The 22,656-nt window shown below is 29.6% G+C and overlaps 1 protein-coding gene across 1 annotated transcript in view; it reads left to right on the top strand.

The window, feature by feature from the left end:
* Positions 1-22,656, top strand: part of LOC140432075 (lipase 3-like) — an 89,962-nt gene that overhangs the window by 10,758 nt on the left and 56,548 nt on the right. The window contains exons 2-5 of the mRNA XM_072519921.1: positions 5,521-5,665; positions 12,570-12,738; positions 14,567-14,816; positions 21,502-21,663. Coding sequence (XP_072376022.1) covers positions 5,521-5,665; positions 12,570-12,738; positions 14,567-14,816; positions 21,502-21,663 — 726 coding nt within the window. The remainder of the gene's footprint in view (positions 1-5,520; positions 5,666-12,569; positions 12,739-14,566; positions 14,817-21,501; positions 21,664-22,656) is intronic.

A 22,656-nucleotide genomic window follows, 5' to 3' on the forward strand; every position in this document is an offset into this window, starting at 1 on the left:
GTAGGCATCCATCTGCTTAAAATTTCCATTCCTTAAATATTCACTACAATAATTATTCTTTACATTCTTTTGGGACATATCCCTATCATCAAAATACATTTCTTCTTCATAAACATCACTATTTTCTTTTAATAATATCCTATCAACTCTTATTCCTTCTTCTACCTCATCTTTCTGCATAAATTTAATTATTTGCCCTTCCAAAGTTACCATTTTTTCTTCAAAATCTATCTTTACTTTCTTCTTTTCCAATTCATCATTTCCCATTAATATATCAACACATAAATCCTTGACAATAAATCCTTGCATATTAATTTCTTTATTAAGAATATTAATTTTAAAATTGGCTAGTTTATCAATTTCACCCAACTTCTTATTATTTGCACCAATAATTTTAATTTTTGGAATCTTTATTATATCTGATAGTTTTAATGTATTAAAAATAAAATTCTCCGAGACTAATGTACTTTCTGAACCAGTATCTATCATAATTTTAATCATTTTATTTTTGGCCAAAGCATTTATATAAATTAAATTAATAGATTCAATAATTTTCTCTTCATCTAAAGAAATAAATTCAGAAGGTTTTTCATAATAGCAATGGCCTAACTTGTAATTCAGAAAGTTTACTGCACAAAATTTTGATTATTAGAATTGTCAGATTGTATCTGACCACTTGGATCTGATGTACTATGTCTTTCCCTACTATGACTTCTACTCACATTTTCCTGCCTTGTAGTACTTCGTTCCCTGTCTTCGCAGCTTCTATTCCTTCGAACACAATTTACCTGTCTGTTATAGTTAGGTCGCTCTGTATTTCTTCTATTATTAAAATCTTGTCTATTATTATTAGTACTGTTATTAAAATGTTGTCTATTATAATTACTGTTATTATTATTAAAATTTTGTAAATTATTACCATATCTATTATATGATTGCCTATATTGTTGATTATCATTTTTATTATATTGAAAGTTATTATTGTTTTTTCTGTTGTTATTATTACTTGTCATATTGCCTCTTTGTATTCTTTGAATAAAATTAATAAAACTATCAATTGTTTGAATATTTTGTACAGTTACGGTTTGCACAACATCAGCATCAAAATGTCTAGATACATTTAAGACTGTTTCATCCTCTCTAAGTGGTGGTTCTAAATATTTTGCAACTGTTATCAGTTTTAATGCATAATCTACCATATTTGATTTTAAATTGTGATTATACTTTCCAAAATATAGAATCTCTCTAAACTTTGCTTGCTCTAATTCACCCCAATAATAATTTAAAAATTTATTTTCAAATGTTTGAAAGTTATCTAAATCATTTTCAATACTAGCAAACCAAGTTGCTGCATTGTCATTTAATGTCACTCTAATACAATCTTTAATATCATTAATATTATTCACAAATCTTAATTTATGTTTTAAACTATTTATGTATACTCTAGGATGCAAATTTTTTATATTACCAGAGAATTTAATCCCAGTCTCATTTGTTAAATTTAAGTAAGGTCTCCCTATGTCTCTCATTTGTGAAATATCATCTATTCTCTGTTCCACATTTCTTATTTGATTACAATTTATTTGGATATTTTGTTGTATATCGTCTAATTTTTCTTCTGTGTTTCTCCTGTCTTCGTTAATTTTTACTTCTAAGTTACATTTCTGTAACTCTATTTTCTGTTCTATATCTATCTTATTATCTTGAATAATCCTCTTTACTTCTGTCCTCTCATTGTCTATCCTTTTCTTGTAGTCATTCCGTATACTTTTTATTTCATTTGCTACTTTTTTCTCTGCAGCTTCAAGTTTTTTATCCATTTGTTTTACAATTTTATTATTATTATCTTCTATTTTCTTTTCTAATTTTCTATAATTCTCTTCCAATTTCTGTTCCATTTTTTTCATGTCTTCTTTGACTTCTTTTGAATTCTCTTCCAATTTTTTTATGTCTTCTTTGATTTCTTTTGAATTCTCTTCCATTTTCTGTTCCATTTTTTTCATGTCTTCTTTGACTTCTTGTGAATTCTGTTCCATTTTGTGTTCTATTTTTTTCGTATTCTCTTCCATTGTCTTGTTCATCTGCATCAATAATGACATCAAAGCTGCCATATTGACATTTTCCTCTCTTTCTGGATTCATTTCTGCAGTATCTTGTGGAGCTTGAACTAAACTCTCCTGTTGTATAGGTTGTGTTTCTACTTCCACATCTTCTTCATTCTTTTTGCTTCTTGTACCTTTCTTTCCTTGAGACATTTTGAGACTTTACTTGTTCAAATATAATTAAAAATAAAATCTATAATTTTTTCTTTCTACTGATAATTAATTTAATTATATGAGAGCACTTATCTTCCCAAACTAATTCTTTTAAATAGAGAGCCACTGCGTTGGGTGCCAAATTGTTATGATGTGTTTTTTTGTTTGAATGATGAGCAATGAGTATTTTTAATAATATAGGGTTTTTATCGCGGTTCTCAAAGAATTAGCTTGTAAGTATTTTTTTTTAAATTATCTTTATTATAACTATTATGAAACACACATATATATCTAACCTAGTCAATGTAAATTTAAAATAAACTATCTTTAAACTGATATTCTTATAAAACTAATTAAATTCTATAGACAATCTAAAATTTAAACAAACTATCTTCAAAATTGAAATTGTTATGACACTAACTAAATTATATTAACAAAATTTTGTACCTTTCTTTCACTGAATGCCTAAATGAACTATTTTCCACTAAGTATATAGATTCTAATCACCACTGAATGTCTTCGTACTTCAGTTATCCTTGTTTTTTTGTGAAATTACTTTTTTCAATTATCAGCTTCTACCAATTTAAGATATATTTTTCTTCACCAGCATCTATACACCACCAACCAAACCAGCAAACAGCATTTATATTTATTCTTCTTTTCAATTTACCAATATCCAATTATTATAAGTTGATTTATACTAATCTCCAACCATAATATAATTTAATTTCTTCCAATATACCTTTTTTTATCTTCAATAATTATTTGTGTATAATTATAAATGTGCATTAAATTATATGCATAATTTTTAATCTTCATTTAACTCACTATATTAAACATTTTGACTATTTGTACTTGATTCACTGACTCCAACTAACTTTCATAATAAACTGCTTGACTTCTGACTAAAAACTTCCAAAAAACTCTTCTGACTGCACTATCTAAAACTTTTCTGACTAAAAACTTTCAAAAACTGCCATCTTGAATCCAAATCACGGGTATTTATATGTTTTTTGGATTTCTAGAACCATCTCGTAAGATATCATGTTCCAATTTGTTCTATCAAATACTTGTCTGAATTTTCTGGAACAAACCATTTCGCAAACATGGCCATCTCCGGAGATCCAGAGAATTCCATTCTTTTCTATTAATAATTTTGTTTACATTTAGGCTTTTCAGATCAGAATATATAATTAAATTAGTAACTTAACATTCTAATTTAATAAAATACACATTTCAAACAATATATTATTATAACCCACTTTATATTGTAAATATTCTTAAACGTCACTTCAGAGTATAAATATCTGTCAATCTCCGAGAGTAATTTTGGTTGCCTAAGCACATGGCTCACTTATATATATTTACAATATTAAAATACAACTTTTTACAATTATTATGCTAATTTATTAAAAATGCCCTCACATAAATATATTTTTATTAAATTCTCTAGTATATAACTTATTTAAAATAATCAAATACTTTTTTATATCTAATATTATGTAGTATATAACTTATAAATTATTTTCTATAAACCCCAATCGTCACAATATATATATATATATATATATATATATATATATATATATATATATATATATATTGATATGATATAGGAGAAAGAAAAATAGTGATTAGAAATTAATTTATAAGTTACACATTAGATAATATTAGATATAAAAAAGTATTTGGTTATTTTAAGAAGTTATATACTAGAGAATTTAATAAAAATTATTTATGTGAGGGCATTTTTAAGAAATTAGCATATAATAATTGTAAAAAGTTGTATTTTAGTAATTATAATGTGGTACATATATTTAAGTGAGCCATGTGACTAGGCAACCAACTATACATACTCTCCAAGTGACATTTTAGGAAATAATTGGGAATATAAAGTGGGGTTATAATAATAATGTTAGTTTAAAATGTTTAATTTATATATATTTAATGATTTAAATGTTTATTCTAATCTTAAAAGCCTAAATGTCAACAAAATTATCAATATAAAATTAACAAATTCTCCAGAATGCAGAATTTGACCATAGTTTACGGTCGAACATTCTCGAAATAATGGTTATGTCTGTGGAACGAACATATACTTTTTTCGAGAACATCCATATAGAAGTAATAGAACAAATGGAACATGATTTATTGCCAGATGATTCTAGAACAGTAAAAAAAGATATAAATACCCGGTGATTTGGATTAGAATCGATCAGTTATGAGTTACAATTACTATGTGTCCAGTTTTAGTATGAAAGTTAGTTGGAGTCAGTCAATCAGTTACAAATAGTCCAATTGTTTAATATAGTGAGTTAAATAAAGATTAAAAATTATGCATATATTTTTAATGCACAATTATAATTATACACAAATAATTGAAGACTAAAAAAAAAGTATATTAGAAGAATATTGGTTGGATATTGGAAGAAATTAAAATTATATTATGATTGGAGATTAGTATAAATCAACTTATAATAATTATATGGTGATTGGATATTGGTATCTTGAAAAGAAGAATAAATATAAATGCTGTTTGCTGGTTTGCTTGGTGGTTTATAAATGCTGGTGAAGAAAAATATCTTAAATTGGTAGAAGCTAATAATTGGAAAAAGTAATTTCACAAAAACAAGGATAACCGAAGCAGTTGTGTGAAGCATAGTGGAGATTAGAATCTATATAGTGGAAAACAGTTCATTTAGGCATTCAGTGACAGAAAGGTACAAAATTTTGTTAATATAATTTAGTTAGTGTCATATCAATTTCAATTTTGAAGATAGTTTGTTTAAATTTTACATTATTTATAGAATTTAATTAGTTTCATAAGAATTTCAATCTAAAGATAGTTTATTTTAAATTTACATTGGCTAGGTTAGACATATATGTGTGTTTCATAATAGATATAATAAAGATAATTTAAAAAAGTACTTACAAACTAATTCTTTGAGAACCGCGATAAAAACCCTATATTATTAAAAAATACTCATTGCTCATCATTCAAACAAACAATACATCATAACAATATATATATATATATATATATATATATATATATATATATATATATATATATATATATATATATATATATATATATGTATAAAGATGGGTCTGTCATCTACTGTTGTATCTATCTGATGCTAAGACATTATTTACCATTAATTGTTTATTGATGGTTGATTTTACTTGCCTAAGTACTGCCTGATATTCTCTGATGATCTTCTTTGTGTACAAATAAATATTTATAAATTTATTTATTTTTTAGGCACAATCGGTAAGAAGCTTTGGCTACACCTTTGATAAGTTTGAAGTAACCACTGAAGATGGTTACATATTGGAAATCCATCGCATTAGCGAAAGTCCAAACGGAATTACGACTGACAAGAGACCTCCTGTATTAATCATGCATGGTAAAAAACCTTACTTAATTTTTGTAGATAACTTTGTTATCAAGTTCAAATTTTAACCTTTTGAGATATTGTTTGGAAAAAAAATTTTTGCGATTAAATAATTGTACTTATATAAAATTGTATATATAATAGTAGTAGAGTATATATTTTCTGTTGTTTTTTATGTCAAGACATGTTCCTTGTTATGTTTAAGTCATTGGCCACTGTTTTCTTTCCTCTCTGTATCATTAGCATTATTTTATCCATTTAATAATACATTTTTTAATTTCTTAATTTGATTTTCCGGAACAAATAAGCTCCAATGCCATGGTAGATGACAATGTGGTTTTTAAAATCCACAAGGAAAATGAAATTCCTGGGCTATATACCATGAATCACAAAAGTTTTATTTGTAAATCTTTTATAAAAGGTATATAATTAAAAAGACCCTTTCAGACCCAAAAGGAAGGCCACGGAACTGGTGGCAGGATGAAGTGGCAGCGGACGCGCAAAATTTTATAGACGTAAGAACCTGTAGAAGATGGGCGCGGGACTGACAAGGTTGGAGGCATAGTTTGAAGGAGGCCAAGACTCGATTTAAGCTGTAACGTCATTAGAGAGAAAGAGCACGCTTTACATGAATATGCTTTATAATCAGGCAAGATAAAGTTGCAACAGTCAAAAAAGTTTTTGTCCTAAGGGGGCTGATGAAGCAACGAACCAGAAGAAGACCAAGACTTAGGTATTAAGACAACCTAGAGGACGATTTAAAATCTGTTAGAGATAGAGCATAGATAGTTGTCAGATACAGGGTTAAATTGAAAATTGTTTTAAAGGAGACTTTGCCTCATAACGAGCTAGGATGTCACTGACTGATGATAGTGATGATGAGAGGTAGTAAATTTAGGCATAGATGTAAGCGGAGATAGTGGATGATTTTTAGACTCTAAGGACTGCATGACTTTTTATGGTCTTGTTTGGATTTCAACTGAATCCAATCTAGTCTCCACAGATAGAATGCTTTTAAGATTAGCCACAAATTTATTATTTATTTATTTTATTATACAAAGCACATTCTCACATTATTTTACCAATCCTGTTTATTATTGCGATTTTAACCTCTCTTCTATTGAAGGTTTGAGATATAAAGATTATATTTCTAAAGTCATATAGTGCTATTCAATCTTAAAGCATAGAAATTTTTTGTAGCAATAAAATTATTTAGATATTTTAAAACTTTATACATTGCACAAAGTTCTTCAAAAAAATTGTGGTCTGTAAAGTGAGTTTAAATATATACGACTAGCCCTCTAAGTTACCACTATTATGAATTTCGATCCCTCTGTGAAAACGTTAATAGAATTGATATGTTCGCTTATCTGATGCTTCATGGTAATTTATATGGGGAGATATTCTTCTTCTTTGGTAGATTGTTGGCCTCTCCTGTTAACCTTCGGAGAATGATTTCCGAAGTGGAAATTAAAACGTCAATAATAGTATTTTACCCTTTAATTGTGGCTTATTCCCATTTAAATAGTAATTAATTTAAAATGCCACAAGAAAATAGCTTCAGAACAGTATATATGTGTTTCTTGGATTACAACAAAGCCTTCGATAAGGTCAGACATAACAGGCATATTGAATTACTTAAAAAGAAAAACTTAGATATAAGAGACATCAGGATTATTAGCGCTATCTATTATGATTAGATCGCTGTGGTAAAAGAGAACAACGTCTTTTAAATTAAATACATATTGAGAGGGGCGTTAGGCAGGGCTGTGTCCTGTATTCTACTTTGTTCAATTTGTATTCAGAGGAAATAATCCAGGAAGCACTAGAAGAACTAACTATGGGAATAAAAGTAAATGGCCGACCAATCAATAATATATGGTTTGCTGACGACTCTATTTTATTAGCGGAATGTCTTGACGATTAACAACAAATGGTTGAAAAAGTGGCAGAAGTCAGTGAAGAAAACGGACTGTCCCTAAACACAAAAAAACACAATTTATGGTAATTACAAAAGCCCAACAGCGGCAAGAAAACATAATAATACATGAAAAACAAATTTAAAAAGTTGAAAAATATCTGGGTACAACAATTAACGAAAATAATGAGTACAGTAGAGATTAAGGCAAGAATAGGGCAGGCAAGAAATTCTTTCAACAAACTAAAAAAAAGTACTCTGCAGCAGGGACATTTCAATTTCTTTAAAGATAAGACTTCTGAGATGCTACGTTTTCTCCGTATTTTTTTATGGGTTGGAGGCTTGGACATTAAAGAAAAATGTTTCGGACAGATTAGAAGCCTTCGAGTTATGGGTCTACAGATGGATATTAAGAATAAGTTGGGTGGATAGAGTCACGAATGTCGAGGTGTTGAGAAGATTGGGAAAAGATAAAGAGGTTTTAAATAAAATTAAAATCAGAAAACTAAAATATCTGGGACATGTCATGAGGAGCGAGCGGTATAACTAACTGCAATTAATAATGCAAAGAAGAATACAGGGTAGAAGGAGTCGCGGAAGAAGACACATCTCCTGGTTAACCAATTTGAGAGCTTGGTATCGAAAGTGCGAATTGCCATGATGGTTGCCAACCTTCTTAGAGGAGATGCCACATGAAGAAGAAGATTACATCGTCTATCAAATTGACTAATAAAATACATTAACTAATGCTATAATTGGACAGCATAGATTACGGATGTTAGGATATATTTAAAGTTCAAATAATAATCATACAACATTAACAATACTAAGTTAAAAGTTCCTGGAAGGGGTAGACGAGAGAGATAAAAAAGTTGGTAGAAGACGCTTAGGCGGAAACGATCTTTGAAGCTAACCCCCGTAGAAGCATAAAGTTATAAAGAAAGTGATAAGAAGTACGTATTTTATAAAATTTTATAAAAATTTCCCAACCATTGTTAGACTCATTACTAAGTATCTTACATTTAAAAATATATCCCTCTTATTTTACTTATCTATTATATGATGTTTCGTTAATTATTTATTTATAATAAATCCTAGGTTGTAAAATAAGTTGGTTTTAAAACAGAATAAAAATAAGAAAATAAAATATAACTGTCGCAGATAAATATAATGTATCAGAATATATGTCGCAGAAAATTTTATGAAGGTATGTCTAATATCATAACCAAACTATTGGCCCAATTCAAAATCAGATATCAGAATTCATATTACATATTACGTTACCTATCTTTATTTTTTTTTACATTTTAAGTTAAGTTTTTACATTTAAAAGCAGAATAGATTTGTTTGAAAACATTAAATATTTTTGTTGTAAAATTTAAATATATATATATATATACAGGGTGAGTCATGAGGAACTTTACATACTTCTACCATATGTAGAGTCCCTCAGGGAGCATATCATGTGGCCACTAAAAAATGTCAACTCCTCTTCTTTATTAATTAACAGGGTAATTTGTGTAATTGACCATTTATTTTATTTTACTGTAGTGTTTATACGGATCATTTGATTTTTTAAATTTTTGCATGATACAGTACACTACTATCAAGCATTCGACTGGTATTTGCTAAACTAAAAAATTCCAGGACTGGCTTTGGAAAAATTAATTTAGGGATTCATATTAAATATTACACCCTGTATATATATTTTTTAAAATGCAATAAGTGATTTTCAAACTACATAAATAGCCAATGAAAACGACATATGCGACAATGTTTTCGCACTTTTATTGAATTTTTAGTGAACGATCAAATCTTACCAAAAATAGAATAACCATAATGAAGTATCAAATTATAAGGTAATTAATTGAAACAAATGTTATAAATTTCAAACATTTTAATTGAAATGATAAACTGGGTCACTGCACAACAAAAAACAGTAACTACTAACAATAACGAAGAACAATTTAAAAAAAAAACTAAAAATATGTACATAGTTATGATAAACCCATAAATTAGAACTGGAAAAGATACAATAATGGTAACAAAATAAAAATAATTCAAAATAGATTTTCGAAATGGAACCCTGCAGCCTGTACACATTTTTGTTGCCGAATTGTTAATTGACGTATTGAATTACGGATACTCTGGGGATCGTTTCTAATAGTATTACAACAATGTATAATTCTATCAATTAATTGTTGTCGGTTACTAATATCACTGCGTAAACTAGTTGCTTCAATCGTCCCCAAATATGGTAATCAACGGGATTGAAATCAGGGGATCTTGAAGGCCACGAAATAGGACCTGCACGTCCTATCCACCTGTTGCCATAAACATTATTGAGATGTTGTCTCACTGCCAGTAAAAAGTGTGGGGGTGCCCCATCATGCTGAAAATACATCCCTCGGATAGCAACGTTTGCGTTGGCAAGCAAATTCGGCAAAATATTTTGTAGAAAGTTCAAATAGACCTAGCCTGTTAAAGGACCATCAAAAAAATGAGGACCTACTAATTGGTTATTTATGACACCAGTCCACACGTTAACCGAAAACCTTAACTGAGAACGACGTTCTCGAATAGCATGGGGATTTTCTTCTTCCCACACATGTTAATTTCGTGAATTATTTATCCCGTCTCTGGTGAATTGGGCTTCATCTGTAAATAGTGTCCTGTATAGCGTTGGTCGATTATTGTTAATCCATCTACAAAATTCCAACCTATCGATCTCATCTCCAGCATGTAGTTGCTGAACCATTTGAATGTGATATGGGTATAGATTATTTTTTTGTAAGACTCTACTTACTTTTGATTGAGTAACATTGAGTTCTCGACTTATTTGTCTAGTGCTTATTGTAGGGTTCATAGTAACGGCGTCCATAATGTCATCTTCCTGCGCTTCATCTACATGTCGCTATGTTGTTCCACTAGGAAAAGTGCCATTTTCTCGCAAATAATTAAAAACTGACCCAAATGTTGGATGACTGGGAGTTTGACGATTAGGAAATGTCCTGCGATATTCTCTACTAGCAGCCCTACCATTCCCATTACAGAATCCATAAACAAATATTATGTCTGCATATTCTGTGGTCGAAAACTGATGTGGCATTTTGAACGAAAGTAACAAAAGCTCTACCAAAACTAACACAATGTACTTAACGTAGATATGACAGAAGAAATATGTATTCTTGTACACATAAATAACAATTGATAATGACAATCATGACAATAATGACAATGGGTATAAAATATCAAGAAACGTCAAACGGTCAACGCCAACCTTCATTTTAAACTTTTTTAGATTTATTTTTATTTAGTACAGTTGATGCAATGTATTATTATTTGACATAAAATTTTAATCATTTACAATCAACAAAAACTAACACATACAAGAGGTTTGACTTTTTAATCAACTTAATTTATTATTTATCGAAAATAATGCCCCAATACGATCTATGAGTAAAAATTTAAAATTGAAAAACAATTGATTCTATCGTAGAGATAATACAAAGTGACAGTAAAGATGTTAATTTTCTTCGTATTAGATTATGTTGTAGGAACTCATTTTAATTAAAATGTTTGAAATTTATAACATTTGTTTAAATTAATACCTTATAATTTGATACTTCATTATGGTTGTTCTATTTTTGGTAAGATTTGATCGTTCACTAAAAATTTAATAAAAGTGCGAAAACATTGTCGCATATGTCGTTTTCATTGGCTATTTATGTAGTTTGAAAATCACTTATTGCATTTTAAAAAAAAGTTATACAGGGTGTGATATTTAATACGAATCCCTAAATTAAATTTTCCAAAGCCAGTCCTGGAATTTTTTAGTTTAGCTAATACCAGTCGAATGCTTGATAGTAGTGTACTGTATCATGCAAAAATTAAAAAAATCAAATGAGCCGTATAAACACTGCAGTAAAATGAAATAAATGGTCAATTACACAAATCACCCTGTTAATTAATAAAGAAGAGGAGTTGACATTTTTTAGTGGCCACATGATATGCTCCCTGAGGGACTCTACATATGGTAGAAGTATGTAAAGTTCCTCATGACTCACCCTGTATATATATATATATATATATATATATATATATATATATATATCAATCGGGTTTAAAACGTCATACGACGTTGTCCAATGCCTAATTTCCATGACCCTCTATCATCCCATTGGCCCTCTCTAAGATCTCTTGCGCTCATCGCCTTCGTTACTCCCTCTCTCCAAGGTTTCTTGGGTCTTTCCCTCTTTATGCGGTTTGGTGGTATCCATTACATAATTATTTTTGGTATTTGAAGTTATCCATCCTCTGGATGTGTCCGTACCATATCAGCTGTTTTCTTTGTATGTCTGTTGTTAGAGAGCCGTTAACCCCCCTTTGCTGTCTTATCTCATCATTACGTATTCTCTCTCTGCGTGACACTCCTACCGATCTTCTAAAAGCGTTCATTTCTACTGCCTCCAGATTTCTTTTGTTGTTTTCGGTTATTCGCCAAGTTTCCGCTCCGTACAATAGACTGCTTTTAATAAGAGATTTGTAGATATTGTGTTTTGTCCTTTTTCCTATTTCATGACTCCACAGTACGCTGTTTAGACAACCTATTGTTTTTCTGGATTTTGTTATTGTTCTCTTTATTTTTTCATCATCTTTCCCCTTTGTATCAAAAACGATTTCTAGTTATGTGTAATGGTCGCAGGGCATGATGATTTCGTCATTTTCTAATGTGATGTTCACTAGTTCGGTACCTATTGGTAGGTATTTTGTTTTTCTGTATTAATTTCTAGTACCCACTTTCTATATTCTTGTGGTAAGTTCCTTGCCATGTACTCCAGATCATTTTTATCGTTTGCTATAACAATCTGGTCATCAGCAAACTGCAATGTAAACAAGTAAATCTCTCCAAGGTCTACGCCCATGCCTCTGCATTTTCATTTCCACTCTTTCAATACTTTTGCAACATATTAAACATTTATATTCTCTTTGATTTAGGTCTCCTAGGTTGCTCAGCTGATTTTATTCACATTGGTCCTGGAAAATCGTTACCGCTAAGATTAGCTGATGAAGGGTACGATGTGTGGCTTGGAAACAACAGGGGAAATACTTACTCTCAAAAACATAGTTCAAATACAATCAAAAATGCGTCCTTTTGGGACTTTAGGTAAGATTTAAAAATATCTCTTTAATTTTTTAAAAATAAACTTACTAACCTAAGTACAATATTTAAGGAGACCAAAAGCAAAGAAAGTCTACTTTTATTAAAATTAAGTTAGTCTTTGTAATTGCTGTTCTATTCTATTCTATATCTACGCATTTTATTTTGCATCTAAAAAATATATAATACACAGCACTTTTATTGCTGAAATATTAGCTTAAAAGCTAAAGAAATAAAGTCCCATGGTGATGATCATATTTCTAACAAGTTTAGTGACAAAACAAGAAACTGATATAAGTTGTTTCTCTAGAATGTTTACAAACGCGATTTTATCGCAGCAATACTCGTTGATAGTATCTTTCTTTGGATTTATGTATAGAACTATTAGCACCTATGTAGAATGATCAAGTTAAAGAAAATTTAAAAACAAAAAATTCCTAATTCCGATATATTTTTAAACATAAGTTTAATATGCATACATCAACTCAAGGCTTACCAGAGTCGATGTATGCATATTAAAGACCTAAGTTACCTTAAAGTTACATAAAAAATTAAACGCGAACCATCTTGTTAATAATTAAACAAGCTTACTATCGGCGTTAACTTTACCTTTTTAATTTTTAGTTTTTTGTTGGTAGTTCTTAATGCAAAATATTTAGAGATTACTACTTTAGCTACGTATGGACAGAAGTTACATACCAAAATTGAGATAGCGTCATGTGTGTTTCATTATCTTTAACGCTTAGATATATCACAGATTAAGAGGGTTAGGCTTTTTGCTGATATCTCATTCCTTGAACCTTCTATAGTTACATTATGTAAGACCTTTCCCTCTCCCTACGGTACAAAATGTTCTTCATCCTCTAAGTAATCATCTAAATCGCTAGTATTTAAATCTTCCACGCGAACTACAAAATACATTTCTGTTATTTTTAATGATATTAAAAATCGATTAATTTTTTTTTTGAAGACGAAGACAGTACAACACTCAAAGTAATTAGTACTAAATGTTAAAATATAGGTAATCTTTGACAGTTAATGTGTCGGTAAATCCTCCATATATTCCCGAACAGACCGAATGATTACGAAGAATAGGTGGAAATATACAGACGGAATAAATGTTGTGCACTTCTAAAAACTGCGGAACCCGTGGTTCTGAAAGGGTTAAGCACACAAAAGTAGAGTCAGGGATTAATTTACAATGGTTATAGACAACCTTTATTTATGGAGTCAGCACTCGAAGAAGAATAGAACTAGTATAATGCAAACTGGAATTTGATGGAGTAAGCATTAGAAAAGTAACGGAAATAAAGTACTTAGGGATTAGCGGTATAGGAAGTACAATTTACAGCCTATGGACACGTTGAAAAAGACATAAGAGATCAAGTACAAAGAACAAATAGATTATCAGAATGCCTTTAATAACGTCCAAAACATTGACATTAAAATAAAATTAAGAATTTGGAACGCCAGTATAAGACGAATAATGACTTACCCATCAAAAACAAGACACGAGAGTCAAAACACAAAGGATACTGAGCAAATAGAAGAATGTTCAAAAAAACATGAAAAGACATGAAACAGTCACCAAAGTGGAATGGCGAACGTAAGAATTGTTAAAATTGTACTGGATATATCACCAAGAGGTAAAAGAAATGTCGGCAGACTGCGAAAGAAGAGAAATAACAATTTTCCATAGCGGCAACAATCCACTAGTGAACAGGTAAAATTAGTTATATGTGGAAAGATGAAGACGATTTGAAAATTCTTTTAAATTTGCTATTGTATACAATATTTTAAAAATATATTTAAATTAAAATAACTTGGTTTTTAGCTTCCATGAAATTGGTTTAAGAGATACACCAGCAGTCATTGACTTCATTTTAGACAAAACAGGAGAGGATACCTTATCTTACGTTGCTCACTCTACGGGAGTGGCCCAACTTTTAATTACCACAGTTATGAAACCGGAATATCAAAAAAAGGTTAAGATCGTAGCTGCACTAGCTCCAGTAGTTTACCTTGACCACGCACCTAGTTTACTTCTGCAAATTGTAAATAAAGATAATTATGCAGTAATTTTGGTAAGTACAATTTTAAAATTTTGGTAATTTCTCAATTAATTCTCAATTATATATTTTTATATATAAACATATATAATTAATTGAAAAAATTGTATATTGTTCTTAAAACCTTAAATCTAAAAAATGTTTTTACAACTTATTTATTACATTAAAAGTATGGTTTAATTTTTTTATAAACATTTAGAGCCAGTGCACCCTAAATATTGTCGTAGTTTGCAAGTCACAGATTAAAATTAGTGGCTTTGAGATCTGCAATTTAACACAATAAGTTTCTTCGACCAATAAGAGCCGAGATAGCCCCTTAAAAACATTTAGGAAACGTTTATTATGTTCCTTTTTTTAATCAAAAATGACTAACAAAGTGGACCCTTTGCGACCTTTCTTTGATTGATCTGCCACAAAAAAATTTGAATGCAGCTCTTAAAATCTGCAGACCTCGGAGAAAATTTATAATATCTTGATAAAAATCGACGATTTGTATAGTTTTTTTTAATCTGGTCTAGCACAAAAAACAATTATATCTAAATAATCTATTTGCTGCTATCATTAATATTGGACTATTCTGCGTTTCGCGGTCAATTTGCAATACAGACGATTATGAAGAACAGTGTTGCAAGACATATTATTATATTTTAAGCAATTGATATTTTTCTTTTCTAAGAAGTAAACATCAGCGTTCGTTGGCGTAATATCTTTTGTTTGTCGTTTAGCTTATCAGCATTACCCGAAAGTAGATACACAGAGGGGTTCCTAGGATCAAGAATACAGCGAAATAACTTGGTACAGGCAAAAAATCCTTGATTGTGTAGTTTGAAATAGGTTTGTGGATCAGCGTTGAAAAATTGATAAGGGGCTATGAAATCATCATGCTTGGCTTTAATAGGGGGACTGTGGATCATGAATGTTATATAGGGGTATATTACTAGTTCTTGGAATATCTAAATGGTCCTGTGGGGGTTATTCTGGGGGTTGGCAGTAGGTTTGAACCAAATTTCTGAATATTATGTGGGTTTTGGAGTATAATGTGATGCAGTTGGACGTCATGAAAGAAAATTTTGATGGATTTTAAATCACGAATGATATATCTGATCGTTCTGGGGTGTATGTATGTATATATGTATGTATGTGTGTATGTGTATGTGTGTGTATATATGTAAAAAATAAAACAGAAATATAATTCTAACTATTTTTATTGTTTCAAAATGTATGTATGTATATCAGTATACTAGTTTTCTTAGAATCATACACTTTAGGTATGAAAAGAATTTTTTTATTGATGAAAATTCGGCTGTTGTATATACTAATAATAATATTATTCAGTTGTGATTAAATATTTACTATACAAGTACATATTTGCTTTAAAAATGACCTAACTAATAATTTTTGGATAAATTATTATAAAGAATTTTACCTGGTATTAAACAAAACTAATAATAATATTTAGTTGTGATTAAATATTTACTATACAAATACGTATTTGCTTTAAAAATGTTATTAAGAATTTTGACTTGAAACCTGATAGAAACAAAAATTGTAAAAATAAGTATTGTAAAATAAGTATTGTAAAAATAAATATTTGCGTTAATTGATTAGAACAATAATTTCTGAATAAATTATTATTTAGAATATTAACCTGGTATTAACAAAAAAAGTCGTTATGAATCGATTTGTTTATTAGGGAAACAAGTCCATAAACAAATGTTGAAAAATATGACAATATAAACTGCATAATATATAAGAACATTATGTCGATAAATTTTTAAATATTTAATTATATTGTATAATAAGTCATTCGTATGCAAATTACATTTATATTAATATCCTTAACTGTATATAAATAGGTGCACAAACAAAAAAAATCATTTTATTTTGTTTTAAAAAACAAAAGAATACGACTACTAATCTGGTAAGTAAAATTTTTTTTTATATATTATGTAATTACTATAATTTACACTGATAAATAAAATTTACATTTGCTAATTTGTAGGTATTTTATTCCTGTTTTATGTTCTCATGTTTCGTTGCAAATTATTTTCTTATTTCTAAAACAAAGACATAAAAGAAAAAAAAAATAGTATTTTTAGACCGAAATAAATAAAAAACATAATGTTCTATTTAATTATAATAAAATATACATTTTATATAAAATAAATAAATAAACAAATATTGCCACTACAGCTCTACTTGGGATTCAACTTTTCCTAATTTATTTTGCACATCGACCCTGTTTCAGTTCCAATTGTTGCGACTTTCCTCGCTTTCTCCTCCATAAACTAAATTTAATTCCTACAAACATTATTGTTATGCAAACTGCGATATAATACAAGATCAAACTAGTACACTGCTGATTTGTTCCAGATTTGCAATTTATGCTTTTAGTCCACAAAGTCTCAACTAACTTTCGAATCGAAGGGAAATCTTTAAGGTACCGGCTTTTTATAATAAAATAAGAGCCGGTAGTTATCATATGGGCATTAAAGATTAGTGAGTTTATTTATTTATTTATGATTCCAAATTGATACTAATGTAATTTTTTTCCTTTCTTATCCTTTTTTGTATTATGTTTATGGACTTGTTTCCCTAATAAACAAAAGTCCCTAAGTCAATTCATAACTTTGATTGCATAATACCAGGTTAATATTCCTATTAATAATTTATTTAAAAATTATTGGTCTGAACATTTTAAAGCAAATATGTTTTTACAATACATATTAAATGGTTTATGAACTTGCTTCTCTCGAAAACAAGTCAAATCATAACGATTTTCTGTGTTTAGTAGCAGGTAAAATTCTTTATAATAATTTATCCAAAAATTATTAGTTTGGTCATTTTTAGAGAAAATATATACTTGTATAGTAAATATTTAATAACAACTGAATATTATTATTAGTTTAATACAACAGACTACTTTTCATCAATAAAACAATTCTTTTCACACATAAAGTGTATCATTCTAAGAAAACTAGTATTCTGATATACATACATACATTTTGGAACAATAAAAATAATTAGAATTCTATTTCTGTTTTATTCTTAACATACACACACATACACACACATACGTACATACACACACATACATACCTACATACACACATACATACATACATACATACATACATACATACATATATACAAACCAGAACGGTCAGATATATCATTCGTGATTCAAAATCCATCACAATTTTTATTCATGACGTCCAACTGCATTACATTATACTCCAAAACCCACCTAATATTCAGAAATTTGGTCCAAACCTACTGCCAACCCCCAGAATAACCCCCACAGGACCTTTTAGATACTCCAAGAACTAAAATACACCCCTATATAACATTCATGATCCACAGTCCCCCCATTAAAGCCAAGCAATATGATTTCATAGCCCCCCTTAAATTTTCCAACGCTGATCCACAAACCTCTTTCAGACTACACAATCAAGGATTTTTTGCCTGTACCACGTTATTTCGCTGTATTCTTGATCCTAGAGCCCCTGTGTGTATCTATTCCCGACTTCTACTTTTTAAACACCCGTTTAATTTAAGTTTAAAATGGATTAAATAGTAAATTGTTAGAATGTCAAGTAAGGTTAAGAACAATGAAAAATTAATACCGGTACTCACGAAAAATAATTTATTGTGGACCTAATTAGGTATAAAAAATAATGTAGAATTGTAAATCTGTAATTATGTATGTAATTATGAAGATAACTACGTTATATATCTTAAAAAAATTAATTTGCCAAAATCTAATGCTAAAACATTAGGCTGTATAAAGATAGTTACACTACTGGTCTTAAAATATTCAAACAGCAATTTAGGTAAAAACAACGCATGCACTTAAATCGTACTAATAATCAGAGTAATAAACGTGAATAAGAAAAGAAAATTGCAAATTGGATATTTAGTTAAATATTAATCACAGGATAATTATAATATTCAAATGCTATATCTTTATTATCGTATAAATACCTTTTATAATATCTATGAATTATTAGTTAAAAATAATAAAATCCAAACACATATTTTCAAGTCTAGGTATTTGTGACTTTTAGAATTATCTATTTAGATGGACTTCAAGTGTTTTCGACTACTTTAAACCGACAGCACTGAGCTCCAAGGTTCCATAAGCTTTAATAGCTATATGTTGCTCTCACTGAAACGTGACCGAGAAACGCGCTATCGTAGCCTATTGATAATGTACAAGAAACTACAACCTTAAAGGTTTTTAATTGTTTTATATGGTCAATGGATCCCCGAATATAAAAAACAAACGAAGTGCTACCATTTTAAATGGAGCGTTTTTGAGAATGAAGTGAATTTGTCCCTATACACTTGGGTGCATGTGGGTGAATTCTATTTAGTTTTCGTACAAACTAGGGTGGTCAGATAAGTACTTACCCTACAAAAGAAAAACGAAAATTTTGGAAGAGTGATGATTTATTTTTCAACATAGTCTCATTCTAGCTCGATAGATATAACCCAGCGATGCTATAACTTCTTTAACCCGTCTGAAAAACGCGTCTTCTCGAGGTCTGTAAAGTAGGCTTTCGTGGCAGCGATGACATTCTCATTCGACTTAAATTTCGCCCAGGCAACGGCAGAGGTATGAGCAAGGTTTTTTCTATAATTTAGCGTCGATTCGTCACAATAATTCTGCGTAATAGAGCTGTGATCATTTTGCCTTCTTCAGGTAGTGGATGTAGATTATTTCTTATGGATCCCAGGTAATGGTGGCCATAGACAGTCTTCGCCTTCGTCGGAGCAAGTTCGTCGGGTGATGTCCACTGTTTCCACTGTCCTTTGGTCTTTGGTGTGTACCAGTGGATTTATGTTTTGTCGACGGTTACAAAACAGTAAAGAAATTCTTTTGCTCCGTGGTAGCTATTTTCTAGGCACGAAGGCATGGCATATCAAAACTGACGTGCGACCACGTTCAAACTCATTAAACCAATTTTTGGCAGTTGCCATCGAGGAAGAAGATTCACCATACATAGCATTATAGCAATGATTCCGCTGCGCAATTTACTTTACAAAAACAAGAATCGAATCACCGACCGATATTGCTCTTTTTCCAGTTTCTAAATTCCGCAGATAAGCCCGATATGCGGTCAAAACAAAACTTCGAGTCCGATTCGGCTGAAATTTTGACATTAGCCATCTAGGAGAATGTATTATACAATAATAGATTTTGCTTGAGATAGTGGATACATTAGGCAGTGACGCTAAGGAATTATCGGACCGCCTACGTATACATATCTAGAGAAGTTAGATACGGTTCTAAGTTTTGTACTTTTAAAAAGTTTTGCTATTAAAGGCAAAATGCAAAAACTGCGTACGAAAACTGCAGTTTTTATCTTGAAAAAAAAAATCAATTTTTGCCGATAGGACACTCTGATCAAAAGCTATCGAATCTTACCGTCGAGTTGATACAAATTTTATTGAAAAAATTTAAAAAACACATTTAAATTCGCTGGTCGTTTTAAGAGTTGTTTTTGAGAGAACGGTTTATTATTCTAACCAAAATGTGCTAATAAACATTGTTGTTCACCGTTATCTCAGCTACATTCCTTTTTTGAAACATTCCTTTCTACGGTATACAAATTCTCAGTAAATCAATGTTATTTGACGATAGTTCCTTAATATGATATAATTATGATATAGTCTTCTTCGTCATGTATTAGTAAAGAATAATAAATTTGTTTTAGATTAAGGGTGTTAATCAAATAAAATAAAAACTATTGCATAAGCATTTTCACAATAAATATGCTCATTTTCATATAGTAACATTTTTCAAATATCTGCGCTAATTATGTATTAAAAGTAAACTTATTAAAGCTTAAATTAAAGATGTACACTAAATCTACTTTTATGGCTACCTGTTAAACAGTCATGTACCTTAGGCATTGCAATAATCTGATTTAAAAAATGCATATTTGACCCATTTAGAGTCCCATAAATAAATAATAGCCAAACATTTGCTAGTGCGCTGACTGAGGAGTTGTTCCTAATATAGGACCTTTATAGCTAAGATTAGGGTTAAAATTTTACTAATTAGTGCATAAAATCGACCTCCTTTGTCCAAAACCAGGGTTAAAAACGTAAGCAGGTGTTTGCGAAACATATTGCAAGATAAGAAGATAACAGACGCAGTATAAAAATTATTAAAAGAATACCGCAGCTACAAAAAAAAATAATTCTATAATTCTAGAAAGATTGCTCCGCCTATAGGTTATTTAATGATCTAAAAAAGACTAGATTGGACAGGAAAAAAACTGTATAGAAACAAGTAGAGATTTATCAAGGATGTCTGCCTCCAATATAGATACACAACGAATGGAGAGAAAGACATTTTTTCACTACTTCAATTCAACATATATTTAACAATGTCCCACTATATATTATTTAGTTCCGTTTTCTTTTTTTACAAATTTATTAGAATTTTTCATGAATCCGGTTGTATTTGATTACGTTAAAAAATAATCATGTAAAAATATTATGTAAATATAAGTATGCACTAAAACGTATTGAGCCTAATCTTATCTAAGTAATTATACAAGACGTTCACAATAAACTATTTTTTTGTACATAGGTGCACTAAATAATTAAAAGGTATCAACAAAACATCATTACTCCTCTTAGATAGTTATAATAAATATAGTAAATGACTTATAATTTAAACTTACAGGCTGCGGAAGAAGCTGCAAAAGCAACAGTTATTTTAGATCACAACTCTTTAATATGGGATGTTGGCTTGGGATTAATATGTGGTAACGGTATGAAAACTCAGGAATTGTGTGCTGATTTACTATTTATACTCACTGGATTTGATACTGATGAATTGGATAGGGTAAGTACTTAATAAAATCGTTATGTAATATAGGTTTTCTAGGATCTATAAACAACAGTGACAAGTTATGAAGACATCTAGCTTCCAGTTGGAACGAATGAATAAGCGTCAACGAGATAATTATAATGTCTCGTTTTTTTTGTATGTTGTAATTTTTGTGCAGAATCATACTTAGGTATACAAGAGAGAGATTTTACTAACACCTCAGATTTGTTTTCGGCTTTAGAATCCGGTAAACTTGTAATCCATCCGGTAACAGAAATAAATCGATAATCGGTAAAGCTGATTTATTTATAAAAGAATTCTTACAATTTGGTAAATATTATTATATGTATTATATTATTGCTCACTATTATTCACTACTAACACATACAAAATAAAACAGCGTAAAACTATAAATCAAAGTTTTAATGTTTAAATTTTTAAAATTGTATAATTGTCTATAGATTAATTATATTTACATAAGTATAGAAAAATTACTATTAACAAGGCAGCTTTTTTGTCATCACCATGTATTTGGTGTATAGTAAAACTAATTACCGCCAATCAAAATTTATTTATTTACATCATAATATAGTGTATTGATCAAATGAACTGATAAATTCACAAAAAAGTGTTGTTCAATTTTCAGTAAAAATTGAAATTCATTTCGAATCAATATTTTGAATTTGAGATATTAATATTGAATAACATTGAATTTTGTTCGTTCTTGTAAGAAAAATATTAAGTGAAATGATGTCTCAGCGTTCCTTACAATAATTGTAAATTGCATACATTTTGCGCAACCATCGAGTTAGAATCTATGGAGAAGCTATGAGCATATTAACGTATGTACTAAAAACGGCGTAGGTAGGCGTGGCTAACTGTGATATCAATATGACGGTGGGATCATGGCCGGACTCAATAATATTAAAACCAATTAAAACTACTATAAAAATATGACTAGTTATTCAGAAGATTTAATCATAATCTAAAAAAGTGCAATACATTTTT

This window comes from Diabrotica undecimpunctata, chromosome 1, assembly GCF_040954645.1.
Source record: "Diabrotica undecimpunctata isolate CICGRU chromosome 1, icDiaUnde3, whole genome shotgun sequence".
Taxonomy (NCBI): Eukaryota; Metazoa; Arthropoda; class Insecta; order Coleoptera; family Chrysomelidae; genus Diabrotica; species Diabrotica undecimpunctata.